Here is a 22,500-nt window from a genome sequence, read left to right as displayed (position 1 = left end):
CTCACACACACACACACACACACACACACACACACACACACACACCCGTGACCTCGTCTCCTGAAAACACAATCACAGAGCGAGGGATTAGATCACAATAATCAAATCTTGCTTTTCTTATTTTCCTATTTTGTGGGAGAAGTAAAAACATGATTTGATGAGATTAATGATGGTAATCCCGCAGAGATTACTGCGGTAAACATCGCTGTGGTTTACTACGGTACAGTCCACATCTGCAATATTAATAAACCAGCGCTCTGTCATATAATATTCTCCTGCTGTTTATCCGGTCGAACATGTCCAGCTTATATCATCATCATACACAGATTTAAATAAGGCCGTAAACTTGTTTGTGACATCGACTATTCATTTAAATTATTTGTATATTTAGTTCTTTTAAATGAAAGGATTTAAAGGGATTTAAAATAACAAGATAAGAACAAAAAAATTATTGAAAAGTATTTGCAATGTTTTTCTTTATAAATATGCACATATTCTCTCTTAATCTTACTGTGATGAAAACGCTCTGTTAATGTTTTTGTCTTCATATATTCAGTTATGAACTACATTAATTATCACTCTAAAAAATGCTGGGTTGTTTCAACCCAAATTTGGGTCAAATATGGACAAACCCAAATGTTGGGTTAAAATGCAATTAAAAAATTTACAGTTGAAAGTGAAAGTTGAAGTTGGGTTAAAATTTGAAATTACATTTTTAACCCAACATTTGGGTTTGTCCATATTTTACCCAAATTTGGGTTGAAACAACCCAGCAATGTTTAGGGTGTATATTCTCAATTCAAAACAGTGACATTTGACAAAATATTTGAGTAATTTGCATCACCAGACCTTATTTTTTCAAGTTAGGTCAACTCATATATATATATATATCAGTGCTGGGCAACGATTAAAAGTCCAAAATAAAAGTTTGCGTTTACATAATACAGTATATGTGTGTGTGTGTGTGTGTGTGTGTGTGTGTGTGTGTGTGCTGTGTATAATTATTTTGCATATATAAATACACACACATGCATGTATATATTTAAGACATTTTTGCATGCATATACTGTACATATATATATTTATACATAATTAATATTATATATAAATATAAATGTTTTATATTTAAATAACATATTTTTCTTAAATATATACATGCATATGTGTGTATTTATATATACAAAATAATTAAAATTAAATATATTAAATATGATTTTATATCTATCTCTATCTATCTATTTTTGTGATCAGTAAAGCCCCGCCTACTTTGATTTGACTGGCCATCATTTTCACATTGACAAGAGCTGTCAGGTTTTAGACCAGCCTAAAAATTTGTTGTTGTTGTTTTTTCTAACCCTTTTTGCCATTTAAACATTAAATAATAAATCATAATAAAATGCAGCAAAGCAATAAAAACAATGTCAAACATTGGCTTTCACTTATTGAACCCTGTTTAAATGTGTCTAAACTAAAGTCACCATGGAATCAAAGTGTTTATTATGAATGCTTTATCAGTGCACATTATTATTGTGTTAACTTCATGTTTCTGGTAAGCAGAATCAGAATCAGTTCCTCTTCAGCATCTCTTCTCTTCTCTGATGATGTGGGCGGGGCTTTAACCTGTCACTCACAGGAGATCAGCCAATAGCAAACCGTCCAATCAACTCCTCACAGACACAATCAAGCCCCGCCCACATGTGTTCTTGTTCCAGAAGCGCTTCACTCGATATACGACACAATAGAGGAGATTCATGCTTTAGATGTCACAAACATAATGCAGAAATCTTCATTTACAGAATGCACATCTATAAAGGGGTGTTTTTGTTTTGATTTGTGTCTGAAATGTTCTCGGACACGTTCACCTGAGCGCGTGTGGCGCTTGCTAACGAGGGCCGGGGAGTGTGTGTTCAGCGCGGGGACGTTCAGGGGCCGATGTGACACCGGCAGGAGAAACACATGAAAGCGGTTCAGGGACGCGGCTCTGACACACACACACTCACACACACACACACACACACACACACACACACACACACACTTTGTTCTCCGCTTCAAAGACTGACGCTCACTCGGAGGAATCCACAAACAATACAGCGGGAAAAATACCATCAAAACAGCCAGCTGAGACACACACACACACACACACACACTGTAAGATACCACTGTAATGATAACTGTAAAAATGCTACGCTTAACCAATTAATTCTACTATACGGAAAACTATAATAGATCTATTCATGCAAGTTTACAGTAAAATACTGTTAAATGTACAGTTTTTTCGGAAATCATCTTAAAGTAGCGGCTGGAGTGTATATTTGTTTTTAATGACCCTATAAGTTCGATTAAACCATCATTATATGAGGAGAGTATTGTAAAAAAAAAAAAAAAAAAATGAGGAAAGAACAAAACACTAAACTTGGTTGAACTTAATCTGAAAAAATTCTATAAATAAAAGTCAAACTTCAGCTTCAGGTTTTATTTTACTATGCAAAAAAAAAAGAAGAAAGCATAATCAGTGCATTATCAGTTGCAGTGCATTAATCAGTTATTAATATTTGTTTGTTTCTCTCCTTTTGCATGCATTTGGACAAAAATGGTGTCGCACAATTTGTCATGTTTTATTGCGTTATTATCACAAATCAAACAATCGACTCCAAGCACAACTACGCCATATGACAACTAAATCTTTAATAATATTTAATATAGAGGATAAAGATGTCAGTTTCCCAACACCGGACCACTACTGTAATTTACAACTGTTAAAAGTGTGGTTAAAATCCACTTCACATTTTTCATTTTAATTATTATGTTTCTTCTTAATTTTTTTTCTTATCATTTATCAACATTACAGTGTTATATCTTATTTTGTTGAAAGAATGTGTTATGTATTTGTGCAGCTTCTATATATTACAATTTTTTCTTCAACTTGTGGAAAAGCTACTTTTATTTTGTAAATTACAGTTTTAAATGTTCATATTTACAGGTTGTTCTGTGAATATGTTTACTGTGTTTTACAGTATTGTTCAGCCAACCAAAGCTGCCGGTTTGTCTCTGCTAAAGCAACAGGATTTTTGTTTAGTTTTTGAGAAACATTTTGAGAGCAGATCAGCCATAATCTCGTTAATCTAGTTTGAAAATGCATATTTTTAGGCAGGCATACTGGTAATATTGTATATATATATATCTCATATTGGTTGTAAAGTTTGTTGCTTTTTTTATTGCTGCTTGTAAATTGTTTTATGTGTTTTATCTGCATGTAAGGCGTGACATATGTGACCTTGGACCACAAATCCACTCACACGGCCATTTTTTTAAATTTAAGATTTATACGTCATCTGAAAGCTGGATAAATAAGCTTTCCATTGATGTGTGGTGTGTTAGGATAGAACAACATTTGGCCGATACAACTATTAGAAAATCTGGAATCTGAAGGTGCAAAAAAATCTAAACATGAGAAAATCCCCTTTAAAGTTGTGCATTTATGTTGGCGATTTTGCTGCATCCACTCACAAAAATATATATTTTGATATATTTACGGTAGGAAATTTCATGGAACATGATCTTTACTTAATATCCTAATGATTTTTGGCTTAAAAGAAAAATGGATAATGTATTGATGGTTACTGCCACAGATGTACCCGTGCGACTCGTGACTGGGTTTGCAGGGTCTCATATATATGAATGTATGATTATTGTTGTTTACCTGACAGGAGCTCCGCGGCTCTGGGCCGGTTTCAGCACAACCGTGACGCTGCTGTCCGTCTGGTTCAGAGGCGACTCCTGATCGTACGCCGGCATCGACGGAGCTGCAAACACACACACACACACACACACACACACACACACAAAAGCCGAAACATTCAAATGATTTGAAACAGCAACTCGAATCACTAGAGTTATCATGCAAGAACACAAACGCACATGTCTTTGTTTCATTCCTCTGATGGAGTGCCTAGGTGGCGCTGACACAAAAAACAAGTTTTCTGTTTTGGTAAAAAAAAAAAAAAAGACGCACTAATGTTGCTCAGCTAACATAATATTTAGAGTTTATGCTCATTAAACTAATCTCTTGCATTGCATAAAAGAAGAAGTTGTTGTTTTCAGGCTCTACTAGAACAGGTTCTCCAGCTTGAATGTTGATTATTCTCCTCATATTCTCCATTGTTGCGGCTCCTCTCTTCCCAGTCTGTCAGTAACGCTCTGTTTACTTCCTGTCTCTATGAAGCCCCTCCTCCTGAAAGCACACTGTGCTCTGATTGGTCGGCTGGAGCAGTGTGTTGTGATTGGTCGAGCGCTTCGAGTGTGTTTGGGAAATGCCCCGCCCCTTTCCATAACCGCCAGTTTAACACACTACTGACTAACTCAACCAGGCCCCGCCCCTTTATTCTGCGCATTAATTATTATAATGAGGAATATTGAGACGTGTTCGTTCCGGAAGAAACTCAAGACTACAGTGGAGGCGTTTCAGGAGTTCAGGAACACTGACTCTGATATAGAGAATTCAATGAACTCAAAATTTTAACCCTCTTGTGCTCTACTGTAATTTTTGACCGAAAAATTTTACGTTATGTCTTTTTTTTCATCGGAATGGTACGAAACTTGGTAAAGGTTTTGGCACTTGCTGTGTGAACACACACACACACAAATGCATGAACATGATGTGAACAGGTTAAACGGTCCTGTAAGCAATAGTCACACTTGTGCTCCTCGCGGTCAGAAACGAGCGCATTGGAAATGAATGAGAGACGAGTTTCCTCTAGTGGAAGCGTTTGGAACTGCAGCCGAACAACATCTCACTGGAAGATCATTCACTGAGAGATCAGACTCACATCTGGAGCACAGCTGGCTTAGGTTTAGTGCTTTGATTTTATTGCCGTTTAAGAGTAAAACGTGTTTTTGAAAATATATATTTCATATAAAAATTGAAAATAGTATTTTTTGTGCATTTTTCATAACAATAAACGTAAAATTCTGTAACTTTTTTTAAGTTCACTTTAACTTTTTTCACTTCAGCAATAATCTGCCGAGTGTCGTCTTTAAACAGAGATCAAACTTCAGTCTGTCGCTCTAAAGCATTCAAGATGCACCACAGTTTAAGTTGGAAATTAATTTTCATGTCTATGCTCAAAAAAGCGAATAAATGGATTATAACTACAGCGTAAATATAATTTAGTACCATAAAATCCCCTAAAAATACAAAATAATTAATAAAAAGCATTATTGAACTAAAATATACTACAATCATTGAAATACAAATAAAAAATCTGTAATTTTTGACCGACACACGAAGAGTGGCAACCAGTTTATTGAACCAACACTCTTGTGTTACTCCAGTGTTGGATTAGGATTGTCTCTGGCGACCCTGACCTGAGATCTTGGTTGTGGCCTGTGTGACGGCGGGCGGCCCGAAGCCTTTAGCCGTGCTCGCTCGGAGGGTGAAGGAGTACGTGGAGCCGGGATAGAGACCCAGGAACACGTGGCTGGTGTCATTCCCCATCTTCACCACCTTCCCGCTCTGGTTAGACAGATCCAGCACTGGGTCGAAGGAGCTGACGGCTTTATAGGAGATCTGGGAACACAAACGTGCATGTCAGTAGGGATGCCCCCGATAGTCCACTAACCGTTAGTCCAGGAGAAGAGGAGATTAGTCGTTTAGTCACTTGAAAAGTCACTTACAAAGTCACTTTAGTCACTTAAAAACTTGAAAAAGTGGCAAAATCAGGCAGGCTGTGACGGACAGATCGTTAACGGCAGGGAATCCAATCATTATCCTGTCATTCATCGACCTCAAATATGGCTTATCACTGTAAACATGTAAGTAGCGGTAAGTTTACAAGTCGCTCTAATGTTAGCCTAGATAAACGTGTGCTATTATTAGTGTTTGACTGCATGCCATACAGGCGCCGGTGCATTTAACTTAAAATACTACGTCATTTCTGCTCATACAGATACGAGTAATGCAAACTGTAAAGGGTCTACTTTTATTTCTGTAAATCACAATAACAGCAAAACGTGCTTTTGTAAAATGATGAAAACAGTAAGGATGCGCTTTCAAACAGAAAATGAATATTGTCAGATTATGTAATCCGTATGAAACGTCGACTCGATCTCTGCAGCCGAACACACAGAAAACATTACCAATACATTTTTAAAATGTTTATAAAGTCTCATTCTGTTTTTTGCACAACACACTCATATTCACTGAATTTGAATTTGTGCGCTGATTAGGCCATATGTATTTTAAACAGGGAATTAACCCTCTGGGGTCCTTCGGCCCAAATGGACCCGAAGCATTTAAATATTTTTTTTTTTTAAATCATTGCTTTATCGGAATGGTCCGAAATCTGGTGACTTTGTTGGTACTTGGTATATGAACACCCAAAAAAATTGGGGACAGGATTTGAATAGTCTAAGTGGTTGTAAAAAAAATAGTCACACTCAGGACCTTCGGGTCCAAATGGACCCGCATAGGAAATGAATGGGAAATTGGCAAAAATGTGAAAATACAGAGTTATTTTGTGCGTACAAACTACAAATCAGCCACGATCCAGAAAAAAGGCACACAACAGTGAAGGGGTGAATCTATAAAACATCAAGAGTGCAAAACAGACACATCCACACACACACACACACACACACACACAAACACACTTTTATACACATACACACTAATAAATTCAGATTACATATGGGTTTTGAATTTTTAAAATGCTCAGTTTGTCCACCAGATGGCATCCATCTCATTTCAAAAATTGCTTTCATGAGGCCTAGGCTTGACTCTAAAATGAAATACAGCTTTAAAAAAAAAACAAAAAAAAAAAACATATTTTTTAAATTTCTATTATATTCAATGGGGAAAAAATGGGTCATAATTATTACATTAATATTAATTATAAATCATTTTTATTTTTGAAATTATCTCAAAAAAGAAAAGAAAAAATATTATAAAAAACAAGTAAAAAAAAAAAAGATGATTTTTTTTTAATAAATATTAATCCCACCCTTCCGGCCCATTTGGACCCGAAGGTCCTGAGTGTGACTCTGAAATGAAGGACCCCAGAGGGTTAAAGGCGCATTATTATGATTGATGGCTTATTAATATAGCGCGCGCGATTAGTCGACTAATGGCTCAAATGAACGACTACTAGTCGACTAGAAAACATGCTACATGTTAGCATCCCAGCGTCGACCGAGCAAATGAGTCCACTCTATTATTTCTGAAATGCTTCAAGGCCCTTTTCAATTATCATCCGGCAATAAAGAAATCAATAACAACATCCGCGCTCGTGACGGATCAGAGCAGGGAAAAAGTGGGAAAGTGTCTCGCTTCTCGCGTTTGAAGGGTTTTGTTCATTACGCTGAAGAAGAGCGGCGTTAATGAAGCGCCGCATTCGAGACACTTTTAGATATCGGGATATTCTGCTCGTTTTCATAAACTCTATCAGCTATTAGATTCATATCACTGCATGGAGGGAGAGACTCGGGATGTGTGGGAAGATCAGACTGACGTCATCGGACAGGAACGGAGAATCTGAGGACGGGAAATCTCACTGGAAATATACAAGAGGAATCAGAGAGAGAGAGAGAGAGAGCGAGAGAGAAAAGAAAGGGAAGGAAGGATCAGGTTCCCTTGATAAGAGGAAAAAAAGCCCAAACTGTCCTTTTGAAATCACGGCCCGTCAGTGAGTCTCAGTTTGAACTCTTTGATACTGTCAAATCAAAGGCTGGATGTCACGACGGGCTCGCGGACAACTGAGTCTACGGTTATTCCCGTCTGACTATGTGATCTGTAGCGCGCACAGTCGCACACACACACACACACGCACACACACACGCGCGCGTATGTTAGACCCTTTACCGACTAAGCCATTGAAAGAGATGCTTCCAGAGGTCATAGATCCTCTTCTTAATATCATTAATTCATCAATGTCAAGTTTTTTAAGATGGTTATTATTAAGCCTCTTATTAAAAAACCACAACTTGATCCTACAGAATTAGTCAATTACAGGCCGATCTCGAATCTACCTTTTCTGCCAAATATACTAGAAAAGGCAGTTTCCTCACAACTGTGTTCCTTTCTAGAGAGAAATGATATCTGTGAGGATTTCCAGTCAGGATTTAGACCGTACCATAGCACTGAGACTGCTCTCATCAGAGTCACACATGATCTGCTCTTATCATCCGATCGTGGTTGTATCTCTCTATTAGTGTTACTCGATCTTAGTGCTGCATTTGACACTATTGACCACAACATTCTTTTAAATAGACATGAAAACTATGTTGGCATTAGTGGAATTGCATTAGCATGGTTTAAATCACACTTATCTGACCGTTATCAGTTTGTAGCAGTAAATGAAGAGATGTCTTATCGATCACAAGTTCAGTATGGCGTACCACAAGGCTCAGTACTAGGACCGCTGCTGTTCACTCTGTACATGCTACACACACACACACACACACACACACACACACACACACACACACACACACACACACACACACACACACACACACACACACACACACACACACACACACTCTCTGTACATGCTACCCTTAGGGGATATTGGAAAACATGGTGCTAGTTTTCACTGTTACACTGATGATACGCTGCAAAAAATGCTTTTCTTACTTAGTATTTTTTGTCTTGTTTCCAGTCCAAATATCTAATATCTTAAATCCAAGAAACATTTACTAGATAAGATATGAAGAGTTAGGTTCCAAAACGCAATAAATCCATTTAGATTAATTTAAGTAAAAATGTGTTTTCTTTACCAAGAAAGTGGAAAGATGAAAACCACTATTTTCTGTTTCAAACTTTCACATAGCATTTGTAGGTCATAATAACAAAAAAAATTAAAATCCAGGTTTTGATTTTCAAAGATTTATTATAAAAACGGATTTTTTTTTTCCCCAAAATGCAATAAATCCATTTAAAAAAAAAAATCTAAATGCATTTAATCCATTGAATCAATATAAAAGTTGTTTTTTTTTCATATTGAAACTGTTGAAAATACACAACAACGTAAGTTCCCTTTCGAAGGGAACTCAACAATACGTCATCGACGTTATGGGGAACGCCTCAGGCGTGACAGGTGTCTGAAATCAAGTATCAACTCACAGCAATCATGTTGACCGGCGACAGCCCGTGCATCATCAGCTCGAATGATGAGCGCGCAACCTGGATGTATAAAAAGGGTGCCTTGAAACCGTGACAACATCTTTTCGTCTTCAGGGACTGTTTGTCTGTTTTTTGAGTAGTCAACAAAAAGAAAATGAAGCGTGCAGAGAAGGGGAAAAATACTTTCCGCAAGTGTGCCGACCCGTGTCCTAGATATTTGACACCGGAGGATTCACACGATCTGTGCGTTTTCTGCCTGGGAGAAGAGCACGCGCGGGGAGTTCTCGAGGGAGCTTCCTGCGCAAACTGTGAGCGGTTTTCTTCCCTTGGCTTGTGAAACAGTAGAATTCAGGTTTCTGAGTTCCTGTGTCCTGGTGTGCTTCATTTCGCACGTTGCAGGTTTTATGTTGAGTGAAAATGTTTTTTCTGCGCAAATAACATTTTTCTCTTCTTTTTCAGAACTCGTCTCCTGTACAGAGCCGGGGACATGTTGGTAAGCAAAGGTAATGTATTGTAAGGTGAGCTGAGCTCCCACATGTTGTGGTCGCCAGGTTACAGGCCTCACCAGGCCTTCCAGGCTATGAGCTTCCATATGTCAGGTCACAGGCCTTATCCAGCCTTCCTGAATATGAGCTCCCACATACTGTGGTTATTAGGTTACAGGCCCCACCCGGCCTTCCTGATATGAGCTCCCACATACTGTGGTCGCCAGGTTACAGGCCTCACCGGCCTTCCTGGTTATGAGCTCCCACATACTGGGTTTCAGGTTACAGGCCTTACTAGGCCTTCCTGAATATGAGCTCCCACACACGGTGGTCGCCAGGTTACAGGCCTCACCCGGCCTTCCTGATAAGAGCTCCCACATACTGTGGTAGCCAGGTTACAGGCCTCACCCGGCCTTCCTGATAAGAGCTCCCACATACTGTGGTAGCCAGGTTACAGGCCTCACCGGCCTTCCTGGTTATGAGCTCCCAAATACTGGGTATCAGGTTATAGGCCTTACCAGCCTTCCTGATGAGAGCTCCCACATACTGTGGTCGCCAGGTTACAGGCCTCACCCGGCCTTCCTGATATGAGCTCCCACCTACTGTGCTCACCAGGTTACAGGCCTCACAGGCCTTCCTGATATGAGCTCTCACCTTCTGTGCTCGCCAGGTTTCAGGCCTCACCTGGCCTTCCTGGTTATGAGCTCCCACATGCTGTGGTCGCCAGGTTACAGGCCTCATCGGCCTTCCTGATATGAGCTCCCACATACTGTGGTCGCCAGGTTACAGGCCTCACTGGCCTTCCTGGTTATGAGCTCCCAAATACTGGGTATCAGGTTTTAGGCCTTACCAGCCTTCCTGATGAGAGCTCCCACATACTGTGGTCGCCAGGTTACAGGCCTCACCCGGCCTTCCTGATATGAGCTCCCACCTACTGTGCTCACCAGGTTACAGGCCTCACAGGCCTTCCTGATATGAGCTCTCACCTTCTGTGCTCGCCAGGTTTCAGGCCTCATCGGCCTTCCTGATATGAGCTCCCACATACTGTGGTCGCCAGGTTACAGGCCCCACCCGGCCTTCCTGATATGAGCTCCCACATACTGTGGTCGCCAGGTTACAGGCCTCACCGGCCTTCCTGGTTATGAGCTCCCACATACTGGGTTTCAGGTTACAGGCCTTACTAGGCCTTCCTGAATATGAGCTCCCACACACGGTGGTCGCCAGGTTACAGGCCTCGCCAGGCCTTCCTGGTTATGAGCTCCCACATACTGTGGTCGCCAGGTTACAGGCCTCACCCGGCCTTCCTGGTTATGAGCTCCCAAATACTGGGTATCAGGTTACAGGCCTTACCAGCCTTCCTGATATGAGCTCCCACCTACTGTGGTCGTCAGGTTACAGGCCTCACCGGCCTTCCTGGTTATGAGCTCCCACATTCAGTGGTCACCAGGCTTCAGGCCTCCTCGGCCTTCCTGGTTATGAGTTGTCACATGTCAGGTTTCAGGCCTCACCAGGCCTTCCTGAATGTGAACTCCCACTCACTGTGGTCGTTAGGGTGTGGTTGTGAGCTTTTGACTATCAGGTTACAGGCCTCATCTGGTCTTCCTGATTATGTTAAAACCATACTTATGGTAAGTCACACGACGGAACGTCTTGTGTACTTTCTAAAATCCATTTTCATGGTAAGGGTCATGCGCTGTATGGTTCGGTCCCTTCCTATGTGGCCCAGACCCAGGTCTTTCACCATGGGTCCCACTCTAGATGCGTCCTGTCGTCAAAGTTTGCTACGACAGACGCCTGTTTCTGATCCAGGCCTTCCTGGATTCGGAATTACTAAGTACATGCACTTTTGTTTCATGTACTTTCTAAAATCCATATTTATGGCCTTTCTGAAAGTAGCCCCCACATGGTGTGGTTGTCAGGTTACAGGCCTTGTCAGGCCTTCCTGATATGAGCTCCCTCCTACTGTGGTTGTCAGGTTACAGGCCTCGCCGGCCTTCCTGGTTTTGAGCTCCCACATTCAGTGGTCACCAGGCTTCAGGCCTCCTCGGCCTTCCTGGTTATGAGTTGTCACATGTCAGGTTTCAGGCCTCACCAGGCCTTCCTGAATGTGAACTCCCACTCACTGTGGTCGCTAGGGTGTGGTTGTGAGCTTTCACATGTCAGGTTGCAGGCCTCATCAGGCCTTCCTGAATGTGATCTCCCACACATTTTGACTATCAGGTTATAGGCCTCATCTGGCCTTCCTGGTCATGTCAAAACCATACTTATGGTAAGTCACATGATGGAACATCTTGTGTACTTTCTAAAATCCATTTTATGGTAAGGGTCATGTGCTGTAGGCTTCAGTCCCTTTCTATGTGGCCCAGACCCAAGTCTTTAACCTCGGGTCCCACTCTAGATGCGTCCTGTCGTCAAAATATGCTACGACAGACGCCTTTCTGGCTAACTTCTTCATTCTGATCCAGGCCTTTTCTGGACTCAGAATAACTAAGTACATGCACTTTTGTTTCATGTACTTTCTAATGTAGCCCCCACGTGGTGTGGTTGTCAGGTTGCAGGCCTTATCAGGCCTTCCTGGTTATGAGCTCCCATATTCTGGGTATCAGGTTATAGGTCTCACCGGCCTTCCTGATGAGAGCTCCCACACACTGTGGTCGCCAGGTTACAGGCCTCACCCGGCCTTCCTGGTTATGAGCTCCCACATACTGTGGTCGCCAGGTTATAGGCCTCACCGGCCTTTCCTGATGTGAGCTCTCAGGTACTGGAGCTCCCCACATAGAGGGTAATCAGGTCTTTGGCCTCAGCAGACCTTCCTGGTTTTTGATCCCTCTCTTACAGTACTTCCTCAGTGTTCAGGAGGAGCACTGGGTAGACCCATGGATTGAGTGGACGACTTCCGTCTTTTCTTGAGGTTGAGTTACACTCTCCGGGTAATCCCGTCTCTGTGATCCGGAACTGAATGATTTCTGCCAGCTTTGCAGGCCTTCATTTTTGGATGCCTTCTCCAAGGCAGTTTCCAGAGGCTCTGTCTCGGACAGACAGGCAATAGCCAGACTGTGCGTCTTAGTATAGATCACCAGGCCAGCCTGGTGGCATGTCAGGAGGCATGCTCTCCTGAATAGTGACTGGCTGGGAATCCCTTGAGTCCCCTAGCCACACTCCCTAGAAGGGACCCCTTCTATTAGGAAGTTGTGGTCCTAAGCCTTTGAGCTGGCCCAGATATACCTCCCATGAACTATGTTCTGGCAGTTTCTCGGTTCATTAGCTTGGGCTATGACCGGTAGGGAGTGCTGTCACTGACAGCCCAACGTGACCTAGGGTGAGTGGTTTTAGTGTCCTTTGTATTACTGGTTCGGACAGTTGTCACTGCCATTGGGCATGCACTCCCCTCAGTATGGCGGCGTGGGTATTTCGTTCCCCATAACGTCGATGACGTATTGTTGAGTTCCCCTTCGAAAGGGAACGTCTCAGGTTACGACTGTAACCTATGTTCCCTGAGAACAGGGAACGAGACAATACGTCTCCCTGCCATACCTCGGGGCCTGCCTGCAACAGTCCCTTCAGACGATAGGATGTTGTCACGGTTTCAAGGCACCCTTTTTATACATCCAGGTTGCGCGCTCATCATTCGAGCTGATGATGCACGGGCTGTCGCCGGTCAACATGATTGCTGTGAGTTGATACTTGATTTCAGACACCTGTCACGCCTGAGGCGTTCCCCATAACGTCGATGACGTATTGTCTCGTTCCCTGTTCTCAGGGAACATAGGTTACAGTCGTAACCTGAGACGTTTATTAGTATAATATTTTTATTAAGAACTGTAAAGAAGATTGAAAACATTTTTCCTCCTCCCGAGTGCCTCATCTTCTTAATCTCCTCACGTAAATGATTCGATTTCGATGCCTTACGTTTCATACCCACCGCAGAAACAACCACAGGTTCATCAATGCCGTCAAAATTATTCATTTTTTTGTTTGTTTGTTGATCGAAAAGTACAAAATAGATAAGAAAAACTAGGAAGCCGGGTGTATTTAAGGCGCTGCCGTTACTGTTTACATTGCGTGGAATGGTGCGTTGTGATTGGTTGAGAGCGGCTATATCGCGTTCTGCAGAGAAGGGAGACTGGCGTTTGTCGCGGTTTGGAAAGAAAGGGAGAAAACATGATAACACGGCGGATATCGCATTTTACTTAAAATTAAACATTGACTTTTCAATACCAACCAGATACTATACTGATTTTTGCAGTAACTCATTTTTTTTTAAAATGGCGTTTATCGCGTTTTGGAACCAAACTCTTCATATGTTGTTTTCTGAAAAAAAGTGAGTTTTTGCTTAAAACAAGCAAAATTATCTGCCAATGGTTTCTATTATCTATTTAAGAATTTTTTTATATTTGGACTGGAAACAAGACAAAAATACTAAGTAAAAAACATATTTTGCTGTGTACTCAGCTCTATATTTCTTCTCGGCTTGACGAAACATACCAATTCACAAAACTGACGGAATGCATAGTCGATATGAAAAATTGGATGACTAGTAATTTCATACAACTACATTCTGAAAAAAAAGTTTTAATTCACCCTTCGCCAGTTTGATTGACAGGCAATCTGACCAATCGTAACACAGATATTATCTCCAGACCAGACAGAGGTAGTAGATTAGCGTTGGTGGACGTGTATTGTGTGGTGTGTTGACGTCTTAAAGTGTACCTTCTGATGTTCATTCATGACTATTTTGTGCTATAATAACTAGTGGTAAAGCGGAAGAGATGATCGGTTCACATGTCGCTTCAGTGATCCGTCACCACACATTAAAGAGCCACAAAACTGTATTTATTGTTTGAATTTCTTAAAAAAATGGCAAGATTTGAAAGTTGAGACTTTAAAGTGATAACGTGTGTGTGTTCACCTCATACTGAGTGATGATGCCGAAGGTCTGAGCCGGTTCTCTCCACTTCAGCAGGATCTTCTCCTCGTACACACTGGCCTGGATAGATTCCAGAGGAACTTCACCCGGCACTGACAGAAGTGACATCACAACGGATCAGAACACAGCGACAACAACAGCTCTTCACATGCATACAGTGTTCTGTAGCTGTAATATTTTGTCATGTTTAACATATGGACACACACACAGACGCACACACAGACGCACACACACACACACACACATACGCACACACAGACGCACACACACACACACACACACACACAGACGCACACACAGACGCACACACACACACACACACACACACACACACACACACACACACACAGAGACAGACACACAGAGACAGACACACACACGCACACACACACACCCACACACACACAGACGCACACACAGATGCACACACAGACACACACAGACACACACACAGACGCACACACAGACGCACACACACACACACACACACACACACACACACACACACACACAGACACACACACACACACACACACACACACACACACAGAGACAGACACACAGAGAAAGACACACACACAGACACACACACACACACACACACACACACACAGACAGACACACACACGCACACACACACACACACACTCACACACACACACACACACACACACGGACACACACTCACATACACACACACACACACACGGACACACACACACACACACACACACACACACACGGACACACGCTCACACACACACACACACACGGACACACACACACACACACACACACACACACACACACACACACGCTCACACACACACGGACACACACACACACACATCAATGTTTGGCAGCTAATAAGGAAAGCATTATGTCTCAAGCTGACCGCCTTTTTCTGAAAGGTTAAATCGGTATGAATAAGTGACTGTGATTTATTATTATTATTCTTTTAAAAGTCACTGGTTTCAAGCCATAAATGCACAGAAACACACAAATCCCCTCAGATGCTGTTCGTCTCCTCCTTCAAACACGCGTGTGTGTGTGTGTCTGAGAGATTATTACTCATTTGTTTATCGTTTCATCCTCTCGCAGGAACGTTCCTCAAGTCTGTCTCACTTGACACCGACTCTGAACGAGAACAAAGAGCGCGTGTGTGTTTAACATCCAGTCGAGATGCGGCCCAGGTGTCTAATTATTTATAAAGGTTGCCGATCTCAGGAAACAAAAAAAAAATCATGTTTATTCCATCAGAAGAGCTCTGCTAATGGGGGACGCAATTAGACATTCAAGCTAAATGTCAGCGCTTCGGCGTACTGGAAGAAATCACCCTTAGGAACATGAGAAATAAGATGAAAATTATCCAATGAAGCATTTGAGCAGCTCGTTCACTCCAGTACCTGATATAATGGGCTCTTCATAGACACACAGTGGCTATATAGCACTAAAGACACTGTGCTGGGGAACTTAAAGGGTCTTCAATTGTTACACAGCAAAATAACCCACTTCTATTCAAGAAGAAGCCTGCATCCGGTTATTCGTTATACGGTTCTTTGTGGATAAATAATGTTCTTTATGTTTCAGAGGTTCTTGTTTTTGGGACACAGAGGCTAAAGCTCTAGAGAATAACAGATCTAGAATTCTACAAAGATCTCAAAAAGGTCTAGAATAAACAGTTCTAGTGGGACTTAAATGGGTGAGGAAAACACCCATCAAGAATATATCTGGCTCATATTTTTATTAATTTTGAAGAATGTTTGTAACCAAACTGTTTTGGTTATAAACTAAAAGAAAAAACTGAAATAAAATAAACTACAATAAAAATAATGCCCGTTGTAGCCTTTTTATGTGGCTACACACACACACACACACACACACACACACACACACACACACACACACACACACACACACACACACACACACACACACACACACACATATAACACATCCTCAGAGTTATAACTATATATTTGGATTTACATATATATATTTAGAGTTATATATATATATATATATATATATATACACTCACCGGCCACTTTATTAGGTACACCTGTCCAACTGCTCGTTAACACTTAATTTCTAAGCAGCCAATCACATGGCGGCAACTCAGTGCATTTAGGCATGTAGACATGGTCAAGACAATCTCCTGCAGTTCAAACCGCGCATCAGTATGGGGAAGAAAGTTGATTTGAGTGACTTTGAACGTGGCATGATTGTTGGTGCCAGAAGGGCTGGTCTGAGTATTTCAGAAACTGCTAATCTACTGGGATTTTCACGCACAACCATCTCTAGGGTTTACAGAGAATGGTCCGAAAAAGAAAAAACATCCAGTGAGCGGCAGTTCTGTGGGCGGAAATGCCTTGTTGATGCCAGAGGTCAGAGGAGAATGGCCAGACTGGTTCGAGCTGATAGAAGGGCAACAGTGACTGAAATAACCACTCGTTACAACCGAGGTATGCAGCAAAGCATTTGTGAAGCCACAACACGCACAACCTTGAGGCGGATGGGCTACAACAGCAGAAGACTCCACCGGGTACCACTCATCTCCACTACAAATAGGAAAAAGAGGCTACAATTTGCAAGAGCTCACCAAAATTGAACAGTTGAAGACTGGAAAAATGTTGCCTGGTCTGATGAGTCTCGATTTCTGTTGAGACATTCAGATGTTAGAGTCAGAATTTGGCGTAAACAGAATGAGAACATGGAACCATCATGCCTTGTTACCACTGTGCAGGCTGGTGGTGGTGGTGTAATGGTGTGGGGGATGTTTTCCTGGCACACTTTAGGCCCCTTAGTGCCAATTGGGCATCGTTTAAATGCCACGGCCTACCTGAGCATTGTTTCTGACCATGTCCATCCCTTTATGGCCACCATGTACCCATCCTCTGATGGCTACTTCCACCATGTCACAAAGCTCTAATCATTTCAAATTGGTTTCTTGAACATGACAATGAGTTCACTGTACTAAAATGGCCTCCACAGTCACCAGATCTCAACCCAATAGAGCATCTTTGGGATGTGGTGGAACGGGAGATTCGCATCATGGATGTGCAGCCGACAAATCTGCAGCAACTGTGTGATGCCATCATGTCAATATGGACCAAACTCCCTGAGGAATGCTTCCAGCACCTTGTTGAATCTATGCCACGAAGAATTGAGGCAGTTCTGAAGGCAAAAGGGGGTCCAACCCGTTACTAGCATGGGGTACCTAATAAAGTGGCCGGTGAGTGTATATTCAGAGTTATAACTATATATTCAGGATTTACATTTATGTATTCAGATTTGTGACTATATATTCAGAGTTATAACTACATATTCGGATTTATATTTATGTATTCAGATTTGTTACTATTCAGATTCATATTCAGATTTGTGACTATAAATTTAGAGTTATAGCTATATATTCAGATTTATATTTATACATTCAGATTTGTTACTATATAGTCAGATTTGTGACTATAAATTCAGAGTTATAACTATATATTCGGATTTACATTTATATATTCAGATTTGTAACTATATATTCAGAGTTATAACTATATATTCAGATTTATATTTATATATTCAGATTTGTTACTATATATTCGGATTATATTTACATATTCAGATTTGTTACTATATATTCGGATTATATTTATATATTCAGATTTGTTACTATATAGTCAGATTTGTGACTATATAGTCAGATTTGTGACTATATATTCAGATTTATATGTATATATTCAGATTTGATACTATATATTCGGATTATATTTATATATTCAGATTTGTTACTATATATTCAGATTTGTGACTATATATTAAGAGTTATAACTATATATTTGGATTTACATTTATATATTCAGATTTGTAACTATATATTCAGAGTTATAACTATATATTCAGATTTATATTTATATATTCAGATTTGTAACTATATATTCAGAGTTATAACTATATATTCAGATTTGTATCTATATATTCAGATTTACGTATAATTATTTCATGTTTGGCCCCCCATATTATGCACACACACACACACACACACACACACACACACACACACACACATATATATATATATATATATACACACACACACACACACACACACACACACACACACACACACACACACACACACATAACACATCCTCAGTTATAACTATATATTCGGATTTACATTTATATATTCAGAGTTATAACTATATATATATATCAGAGTTATAACTATATATATAACTATATATATATATGTGTGTGTGTATATATGTATATCTAATTTTCATATAGGTTATGCCAGTTTCCCCCTCACCATCCTCGTCGGTCTGCACGTGTATCTCGGGACTCTCCTTGACTCCCTCTCGGTTGCGCAGGACCATCCTGACGCTGAGGTTGGTGAAGGGCGTGAGGTTGTGTATGGTGTGTTGAGGAGTGGAGCTGGACGACACCTCCCTGCTCTCCTCCTTCGCCCCGGCTCCGGCCCGGGTTCGGGACCGGTACTGCACCGTCAGACTGTAGTTGTGGCAGCGTGTCACGTTGTAGCCGAACGGCTCCCAGCGAACCGTCACCTGCCGAGACTTGATGTCCACCACTTTCAGCTGTCGGGGCCCGTGCATCGGCTCTGAGCGAGAACACACACACCGTTAGTGTCTTACTGTGAGTCAGGGCAGACGGCGTCTCACACACACACACACACACACACACACACACACCGTTAGTGTCTTGGGCACTAGAGTCAGGGCAGACGGCGTCTCACACACACACACACACACACACACACACACACACACACACACACACACACACACACACACACACACACATACTCTTTCTTTCTCTCTCTCTCTCTCTCTCTCTCTCTCTCTCTCTCTCTCTCTCTCTCTCTCTCTCTCTCTCTCTCTCTCTCTCTCTCACACACACACACACACACACACACACATACTCTCTCACACATGATCCTTCAGAAATCACTCTAATATGAGGATCTGATGCTCAAGAAACATTTATGATTATTAAAGTGACATTAAAGACATTTATAATGTAGCAAAAGATTCTATTTCAAATAAATGCTTTTGAACTTTCTATTCATCAAGGAATGAAAAATACTGTTTTCAACACTGATAATAATCATAAATGTTTCTTGAGCATCAGATCCTCATATTAGAGTGATTTCTGAAGGATCATGTGACACTGAAGACTGGAGTAATGATGCTGAAAATACAGCTTTGATCACAGGAATAAATTACACTTTACTGTATATTCACATAGAGAACAGATGATTTACATTATAATAATATTACACATTTTCTACACTATTTGTGATCAAATAAATGCAGCTTTGGTGAGCAGAAAGGACTCTATAAATAAAAAAATAAAAAAATCTGAATTATTCCAAACTTTTGAACAGTAGTGTATTATACTAAATGGATTGTTCTGATTATAATATTAATAAATGCAACAATTCATTGAACAGTGTCTTTAATCATCTTGCTGCTGTTTCATAAAAGCAATAAGTCAGTTATTATTATTAAGCGTCAGGAGGATTATTGCAACGACAGGAACTTTAACTGTTTTGAGAAGCGCGAGCATGAATGTGTTTGCAGTGTGTGTTTGCAGTGTGTGTTTGCAGTGTGTGTTTGCAGTGTGTGTTCGGAGTGTGTGTTCGGAGTGTGTGTTCGGAGTGTGTGTTCTGATCCTCGTCCTTGACTCTTCACACCTGACAGCAGAAAGCTCGCTAGATGATTAAATGCAAATGCAAGGAAGTCAGACTTGAAGATGCAGATAAAAACCAAACACACACACACACACACACACACACTACAGAGGACAAACAGCAAAGACAGAGGGAACGTGACAGAAGTTTGATGTGGAAAGAGATGTAAACTCTCTGAATGTGTTTCATCATCATATTCACAACAACGACACGCATCGCAGAAAAATGACATTTGGAAAGGTCAGAGAAACAGCGGCTCAAGAAAATACTTATTTTAACAAATCATAACAATCGTCATCTCAGACCTGTGTGAGTGTGTGTGTGTGTGTGTGTCACAAATCTGACGGAGGATTCAGCGGAGCGACGGATCAAAACTACATTCACTGCATATTATTCCTATTATAAGCTTTTATAACAGCATTATTATTTCTAACTCAAGCCTATACTAAAATGTATACTGGTGAAACGATTGTGTGTGTGTGTGTGTGTGTGAGACAGAGTGTGTGTGTGTGTGTGTGTGTGTTTGTGAGTATGTGTGTGTGTGTGTGTGTGTGTGTGTGTGAGACAGAGTGTGTGTGTGTGTGTGTGTGTGTGTGTGTGTGTGTGTGTGTGTGTGTGTGTGTGTGTGTGTGTGTGTGAGTATGTGTGTGTGTGTGTGTGTGTGTGTTTGTGAGTATGTGTGTGTGTGTGTGTGTGTGTGTGTGTGTGTGTGTTTGTGAGTATGTGTGTGTGTGTGTGTGTGTTTGTGAGTATGTGTGTGAGACAGAGTGTGTGTGTGTGTGTGTGTGTGTGTGTGTGTCTCCAGAGTGAAAATTGAACCCTGACTGGATCAAATAGGAGGGAAAATGTAAAGTTCCAGAGAAATGGACTTCAGATTCAGAACTGTGAATGGAAATTGATCCTATTATGGCCTTAAACTTCATCCAGAGAAAGAGAGAGAGTGTGTGTGTGTGTGTGTGTGTGTGTGTGTGTGTGTGTGTATGTGTGTGAGAGAGAGAGAGAGAAAGAGACGGAGAAAGATTGTATATTTTAATGTAGTAGAGCCTTTCAGAAACTATGTAAGATATTTACAAAATAATAACAAATAACCTTGATCATCACATTATAATCACTATAAACATGTTTGTTCCCATCAGAACTCAACAGATCCTGTACACCGAAAGGCCTTCAGAACCGAACCGGAATGCAGAATATGAGCATAAAACAAACATAAATAATAGTGGCATTCATTATAAACAATATTCCTTATAAGGAGCAAGTGTGATTACATTTATTGAAGGCAAAACTGAAGCGCTGCGCTACACACACTCGCTCTGCTTCAGTCAGATGTCTGTGTATTACGCATGTTTATAATGCGTGAGGTTACTGCATTATATCAGTTGTTTGGGAATAGAAGCTGCAGGATGTTTCAGATGATAAATATGATTTATATTATGGGAAATACAGTATTCAGAGCAGCACTAACACACTAACACACTAACACACTGATACACACTAAAACACTAACACACTGATACACACTAACACACTAACACACTGATGTACTTCAAGCGGGAGCGGAGAACAACTGGAGTGACGTTATCTCGAACAAAGTCAGGCCAAACAAAGCTCGGTTTAGGAGTATGAAATAACTTTCCATAAAAAGTTCACTAAGGCTGGAGAACACCTCTGAGCTCCCATTGGTCCGTGTGTTGATGATGTAATAAGTGGGTGTGGACTCCCATTGGTCCGTGTGGTGATGATGTAATAAGTGGGTGTGGACTCCCATTGGTCCGTGTGGTGATGATGTAATAAGTGGGTGTGGACTCCCATTGGTCCGTGTGTTGATGATGTAATAAGTGGGTGTGGACTCCCATTGGTCCGTGTGTTGATGATGTAATAAGTGGGTGTGGACTCCTATTGGTCCGTGTGTTGATGATCTAACAGGTGGAGGTGGACTCCCATTGGTCCGTGTGGTGATGATGTAACAGGTGGAGGTGGACTCCCATTGGTCCGTGTGTTGATGATGTAAAAAGTGGGTGTGGACTCCCATTGGTCCGTGTGGTGATGATGTAACAGGTGGAGGTGGACTCCCATTGGTCCGTGTGTTGATGTAATAAGTGGGTGTGGACTCCCATTGGCCCGTGTGGTGATGATGTAATAAGTGGGTGTGGACTCCTATTGGTCCGTGTGTTGATGATGTAACAGGTGGAGGTGGACTCCCATTGGTCCGTGTGGTGATGATGTAATAAGTGGGTGTGGACTCCCATTGGTCCGTGTG

The 22,500-nt window shown here is 41.2% G+C and overlaps 1 protein-coding gene across 1 annotated transcript in view; it reads right to left on the bottom strand.

Annotated features, from left to right (window-relative positions):
• The window catches only part of ptprma (protein tyrosine phosphatase receptor type Ma), a gene marked incomplete at its 3' end in the record, with an annotated part of 259,378 nt that overhangs the window by 68,631 nt on the left and 168,247 nt on the right, over positions 1 to 22,500 (bottom strand). Inside the window, exons 8-11 of the mRNA XM_056272706.1 lie at positions 18,840 to 19,148; positions 14,516 to 14,625; positions 5,368 to 5,569; positions 3,704 to 3,806 (exon numbers count right to left, since the gene is read on the bottom strand). Of these exons, the coding sequence (XP_056128681.1) occupies positions 3,704 to 3,806; positions 5,368 to 5,569; positions 14,516 to 14,625; positions 18,840 to 19,148 (724 nt within the window). The remainder of the gene's footprint in view (positions 1 to 3,703; positions 3,807 to 5,367; positions 5,570 to 14,515; positions 14,626 to 18,839; positions 19,149 to 22,500) is intronic.

The sequence above is a fragment of the Rhinichthys klamathensis genome, unplaced genomic scaffold (genome assembly GCF_029890125.1).
Source record: "Rhinichthys klamathensis goyatoka isolate OS25496 unplaced genomic scaffold, OSU_Roscu_1.1 h1tg000346l_1, whole genome shotgun sequence".
In the NCBI taxonomy this organism is placed as follows: domain Eukaryota; kingdom Metazoa; phylum Chordata; class Actinopteri; order Cypriniformes; family Leuciscidae; genus Rhinichthys; species Rhinichthys klamathensis.
This window is presented reverse-complemented; position numbering and strand designations above follow the sequence as displayed.